The following is a 6,576-nucleotide window of genomic DNA, read 5'->3' as shown; positions in this document are numbered from 1 at the left end:
GCTGCCTGCAGTTGTGTTACAGGCATTAGGGGGTGAAACCAGGCTGTACAACATTTTAACACCATTTTATGTTTATTATGCATCCATGTTTTAATATGTCTACAATCTTGATGAATCTTCATATGCAGAGTTCATGATTTTGGCTTAGAACAACTGGCTTGAATTATTGCTGCAGTAAGAAGTCATTAGTCCCCAGTCTAATAACTCTTATGGCCAATGTGCACTGTATTAATCATCATCTTTGTTTAAACTTCAGCGGATTTATTGTGCTTCAGATGCACAATTGTTTTGATGACAGATACACATTGTAATGTCATAGCATTTTTCTTTTGCACCCAACTCAATTACCTCTCCAGACAATAGCACAGTGTTGGTTTCCCTCAAAGATGTCATCACACCAAATGCCATTCTTCCCTCACTAGATGGCAGTGTGCAAATATAATGTACAGTAAAGGTCAGCCTGCTGCATCAGAAAATGACTGCCCCCAACCTAAGTCAACCAGTCTGTATTAAACAAAAGACTCAGCCTTCATGCCCTTACAGTCTGGGAGGAAGTAGCTTCCTCTTTTGGATTTCCAAATAAAGAAGAGATATATTCAGCAACACCATAATACCAAAACTACTTTTTAATATGTGAAAAGTCCAATATGATTTATGATGACTCATTCACAAAGGTAATAGATTAACATTTTTAATTTTTCTAATATTTTAATTTTGCAAATGCTATTCTCACTGTCTTTTAAATCATAGGTGTCAAAGTCAAGGCCCGCGGGCCGGGACCGGCCCGCCAGGCGGTCCAATCCGGCCCGCGGGACAAATGTTGGAGTTCCGTTTCTTTCGGCCCTCTCTCAGCAGTCTGCTGAGCTCACTCCCCCGCCCCTCCCTCACAGATTGAGTGAGCGCCACTTCTCCTCTCCCCCCCGCCCCTCCCTCCCTCAAGTTGCAGCGGACAACAGAGACACAGAGCCGCCGACTCTCACGTATTGACTACTACAACACAACAACAGCGGCTCGTTGCGTAGTGTAAGGACAGCACCGACATTCACCGCTAAAGTCCTGCTCTCGGTCCAGCTCGGCTCGAGTTCTCACTGGGCCTGAAAGTTAAAACCCAACACGGTCCGACCTGCTGATGAAGCCCCGGCGCGACGTGGCCGGACTCATTAGCGCAAATTCTCGATCCGAACCGGCGTGTCCGGTCGGGTTGGTGGGGCAGAACCGGCCTGGGGGCAGAACTGGCCCGGTGATAAGCCAGATATAACCTGTAGTTACGTATCCACGCACAGCTGGGAGCTCAAAGCAACAGAGGAGGAGAACAGAGAGAGAGGAGAGGGACAGCGCAGCTACAGGTGTGTGTGTGTGTGTGTGTGTGTGTGTGTGTGTGTGTGTGTGTGTGTGCGTGCGTGCGTGCGTGTGTGTGTGTGAGAGAGAGAGAGCGAGAGAGAGAGAGGGAGATGTATTTTTCCTATAGCTACAATTTAATATCAGCCCAATACCTACAATTGTCTGTGTCATTTGCCACATGTGGTTTTGACCTAGAACTGACAGCCTTTTTAAGGATTTGCCTCTGACAAAAATATTAAGCTGCTACTGGCTGCTAATTGGTGGAAACTCATAATTACATCATGGAAATAGTATAAATAGGCTATAGGCCTATGTATATCCTATATTGCCATTCACTTAAAAAAAATATTACAATATTACTTTTGGTTCATATTGCCCAGCCCTAAATTTCAGAATGTTCATAATTTTTTGTAAAAAGGATAGCTCATAAACTGTACACATCTTAATAATGTACTTTGCACAAAGTACAAAGGGAAAAATGTGGAGTTCTTGTTATTTACAGGTTAATATGCAAATGCGATCATTTTACTGTTCCGGCCCTCTTGAGATCAAATTAGGCCGAATGCGGCCCCTGAACTATAATGACTTTGACACCCCTGTTTTAAATGATAAAAATTTGATGGTAAGTTTGCTATGGTTCTCAAATCCCTTTTTACAACTTAAAAACTTTTATATTAAAAATGTAAAGAACTCTGCAACATATTCATGCAACTGTCTATGGATTTTTTTTTTCTGTTATATTCAAAAGGCTTTTATTACAAGCAGATGAACTAAATGATTAAAGACACTAAAACCCATCAGAAAGCCATAAAAATGCAAAGTTAATTTTTACTACTGATTAGACATTCAAACTCACATATGCTCAAGAATTTAAAGGTTGTTATGTCTAAGTTTACTTCGACTAATGTCTTTAATGCCCATGCATATTAAGAATGTCAAAAAATAACCTCAGTTTTCTGCCCTTTCCTCTCACATATTTGTGTTTTTTTTATATATATATATACATATACCTTTGTCACTACATATATGAAACAAATTGTGTTCAACCCAGCATCAGTATCTTATAGGACATATTTCACATGCAGTATAAGTAACAAAAACACAATGTAGGCAAGTAAATGTAATATTTTATTATATGAGCCAATTTGCATATAACCTCCCACACATCTGTTCTTCTTCCAACAAAGTAGCTCTCTTGTAAAATGTAAAATCATTTCGAGATATGATGGAAGTACATGTTAATCCAGAGAGTATTAAAAGAAAGAACAGTTAATCTATTTTACTATTTTCAAGTTTTTATGAACTTCAAGAACTTTTTACCAGAGTAATTGAGCTACTAGGAAATTGTTTTAAATGGGCACCACACACATGTAGCAACTAAGCAAAGCACAAACTCTACTGTTATTCACGAATCTAAAGCTTTCAGATAGTGTGCTGCAGGTAAAGGGGCAGAGGTGAGGGAGAGATGCAGTTGTCATAAAAGAGCTGAAGGTTCTGGTCAACATCCATGTTATTTTTCAGGAAGATCTCCAGCTCCTGCACCGGCATCTCGTGAACGCTGTTGCCCTCTTTGGCGTTCTTGGCCAAGGCTGCGTGGGAGGGGAAGCGGATGCGCACGTCGTGGGGTGAGTTGCGGTCGTAGTCGGTGCAGCAGTAGGCCGACCACACGTCTTCGGGGATGGCCACGCGGTCCTGGTTGTTGCGTCGGATCATGTTGCCTCTGGTGGTCACCCCGGTGACGATGTAGGCGGTGCCGCGGCAGAAGTTGTTGAGACGGATGCGGATCCTCTCCTCATACTCACGCCAAGGGCCGATGTTGAACTCCCTGATCTCCGGGACCACGTTGGTCAGGGTGTAGGTGGCCGCGCGGTCGTGAGGCCCGGACTGGTGCTGATCTGGGTTCAGGTGGCCTCTCTCGTAGAAGACCACATCAGAGTAGTCATCCAGAACTGCTTGGCTGTCCTCAAACTTCATGTGCAGGTAGCCCGTGGGGAAGGGCAGCATGTTCCCATTCCCATCGATTTCTGCCAGCTGGGGAGACAAAAGAGGAGCAGTTACAGCAGGCCTTTGATCTGCTGGGGAATAATACAAGGCCGGTATTGTCTGTGAGGCCTCTGAGTTCCCCCATTCTCTGCTCCCTCTTTCTTTTAGAGTAGATCTATTACCTACTTAAGCTGCTGCCAAGTCTTCTTTGAAAGACATTTTAACTTACCTGTGAACCATCTGTTGAAACAATGGTCACAGTGGAAGAATTAACAGATGTAAGAGTGTCAGCCAGTAAGAGTTAGAAAACAAGTCTGACCTGTGGCTCATACATCCAGGGGTAGTCCACACGTCTGTCCCCCTCTGTTTTCTTGAAGGTGTAAGCTGAGTAAACCGGGATCCTCTTGTGAGGGTCATACAGGGTCACATACCGAGGTTTGTCTGCGTAACGCTGGCAGATCTTCTTCAGATGTACGTCGATGATCCCCCGTGGTGGTGTCCCCATATACAGGGAGTCCTTGCATCTCTCTACGTGATTAAAATCTAGAACGACCGTAGCTGAGAGCAGAGGCAAAAAACAGAAAGAGAAGAGAGCGAAAATGAATGGAGTTGGCATATTCATGGTCAATAACGTCAACGTCCTCAGCGTGTTCCTACTGTGGCGTCCTCCGCTAAGCAATGACTGAAGGTGTTTCTCAGTTATGATTTAAATGTCACAGTGCAGATATGCAAAGCAAGCAGTGTGTGTGACCGTACGACCGGCCTCCTCGCACATGTGGGTGTGGATGTGCAGCTCACGGCATTACAATAATCTAGTTTCTTCAAATTATTTAAAACAGCATGACAGATGTAGTTTAGGTGGCAGGCTATATCATACTGATGGTGCAATCAAACAAGTGTTTAATGTGTTTCTGTTGTTATCTTTCAGCAACCCACTCACAGAGTCACCACAGCAGATCACCATCCACATATTTAATTTGGCAGAGGTTTTACTCTTGATGCCCTCCGTCTTGGGCCGTCAGAGTTAAGGTTTCCAAGACAGTTCTGCATCGTCAGAAATCTTTTACCAGGCCATTATTCTGCTGTAGCAAAGGGAACTCATAATAACTAGAACACTTTAATCACTAGAGTTATGAAGCCTCCATTTGGCACAAAATGTAAAGCCCTAAAATACCTGCCAAAATAACTGCAAAAACCTTCTGACCTCACAAGATGTTTTTCCTCCACTGAAAATGAGCATCGTAAGTTTATGCTTTAGCCTTTTTTTTTTTTTTAGTTATAGCCTAACTGGATTGGAATTCACTGTCATTGAATTCTGCTGTGTAATAAACACAGGACAGTGGCGTAAGACATATGTGCTATCAATGTAAAAGTAAAATGCAAAAGTGTCTAATCTGTCCGAGTGATGAACAAAAGGCCTACAGAGACTGGTGTGGTTCATGGGTACTACTGTATGCTGCTACTCACTGTGAATGGTGGATAAGCCAATGAGCCAAAGAGAGATAAAGCTAATAAGTTAAACATTGTGAGTGTATGTGCACGACATTTACAAGTCAAGATCTGTGCATAAATGACTGCTCATACTACTACTACTATTACATCGAAGACACCAGTTAATCCTGAAATACAATTAAAAAAATAAGTCTGTCTAACAGTAGTCATAATCATAATAAGCAATTTAAAGGATTTGTACAGATAGAGTCTATTTGGAGCAGGAGTGTTGTTTTATTAAACAAGTAAAAGCTAATAAATTGGAGGCATTGTTGAAGATAATGATGAATAGGAAGAAGCAGAATAAGGATATAATACAGTCCAAGTGCTTCTGAGAAAGTCAACAAACATCATTTGTAGTGAAGTAGAAGTATTTCAGAGGAAGTGACTTTATCCCGCCAATGTGTGCTTGACCTATTTTGGCAGCTCACTGTGTACCGAGCAATTAATCCATCTGAAACCACTTCCTGTAGGTTCTTTGTCCAGCGTCCCTCATAACAGCTTGACCCAAGTTGATTATTTGTATCTTTCCTCTCTAATTACACAGACCACCAAGATTTTGATGTTGATCAAATGTTTTTTTGTCCAATGTGACCTTTGATCTTATAACACACTCTGAAGAAGATGAATGGTCTACTCTAAATCATGATTCCTGATCGGGGGTTACTCATATTGCAGGGGGTAAAGCACTTCTGCACTTGCGTGGAGTAGCTCAAGTGCTTTGAAAATAAAAACAACTGGAATTGTGAAAATGCATCCACACAATCAGCTGTACCTAAACGTCAGGATCTGCAACTTAGCAAGCAAGTAAAGAAGTGGAAACATTTATTTTGAATTAGCTAGCTACAATACATAAATAACTAAAAGTAATGCATATACAGTTGAATTAGATATCCAGAAGTAAGTTTGGAGCCAGGTTGGTGGTCCAACTGGTGAATGGTGGTCCAACTACAAGATTAAGATCCATTGATCTAAATGTCCTAAAGGAAATCAAGTGTTCTGCATGGGGGTTAAGGTAGCTGGAGCTTCTGTTTCTGGCCTGTGTCGCCCTCTGGTCAATTCAGTCTTATGCAAATGGAAACTGTTTGTCAGATTAGCTGGAGCAACAATCCTTCACTTCCCTAATAAGTCAGTTTGAGTGACTGAGTGTTGTTATTCATCGAGGGACCAGCTTGCCTCTCTGATCTAATCTTGAGTTATGGCAATCATAACTTATGTGGCTGGGGCTGATGATGCGGTTATGTGAACAGACATTTTTCAGCTGTCAGCATTTTTACCAATTAAAATTATAAATTCAGGCTGAGTGCAGAGCCAGCTCAGCTGCCCTCTGCTGCTCCGGCTTCAGTGGAGGAGGCAGAGCTTTTTCCTGCTGTTGAGTTTCATGTTGATCAGTTCGTCAGTAGAAAATATAACTGGTCATCACTAAAGACCCGCAACATGTTTTTGTAACTGTCCTTGTGGGTCACAGCAGGATCTGTAAGAAAATAGATCAGTTTTGTTTATCACAAGTCTGACTGATAAATAACTCAGTGTAGAAAATTTGAGTGACGTTGATATTTGCACCTCCATCCACTTCCCCTGCCTGCATGTCTGTTTGTTGATTTCTTTGGCTGTCAAGTAAATCAACATGATCTAGAGTTCCTCTCACACAGAGTCCTTCACTGACATAATCGTTATAAATCTCTGTATAGCCTGCATTTGTCTGACTTGCTTGGAAATGTGGTCAGTCGATGTAAAATGTTCACACATCATCGGGAAGAC

The 6,576-nt window shown here is 42.1% G+C and overlaps 1 protein-coding gene across 1 annotated transcript; it reads right to left on the bottom strand.

Moving 5' to 3' along the window:
* Positions 1–2,448: 2,448 nt before the first annotated feature.
* On the bottom strand, positions 2,449–4,003 carry LOC146974336 (endonuclease domain-containing 1 protein). The gene is made up of 2 exons (XM_085797527.1): positions 3,644–4,003; positions 2,449–3,372 (listed from the first exon to the last, which is right to left on the bottom strand). Exons 1-2 carry the CDS (start codon positions 3,944–3,946, stop codon positions 2,764–2,766), a joined length of 912 nt encoding a protein of 303 aa, XP_085653653.1. The 5' UTR covers positions 3,947–4,003; the 3' UTR covers positions 2,449–2,763.
* Between the last annotated feature and the right edge of the window lie 2,573 nt (positions 4,004–6,576).

Source organism: Trachurus japonicus, chromosome 14 (assembly GCF_045865225.1).
Source record: "Trachurus japonicus isolate A0001 chromosome 14, Traja_1.0".
NCBI classification, from domain to species: domain Eukaryota; kingdom Metazoa; phylum Chordata; class Actinopteri; order Carangiformes; family Carangidae; genus Trachurus; species Trachurus japonicus.
The sequence above is the reverse complement of the archived record's forward strand: the minus strand, read 5'-3'. Positions and strand labels throughout refer to the sequence as shown.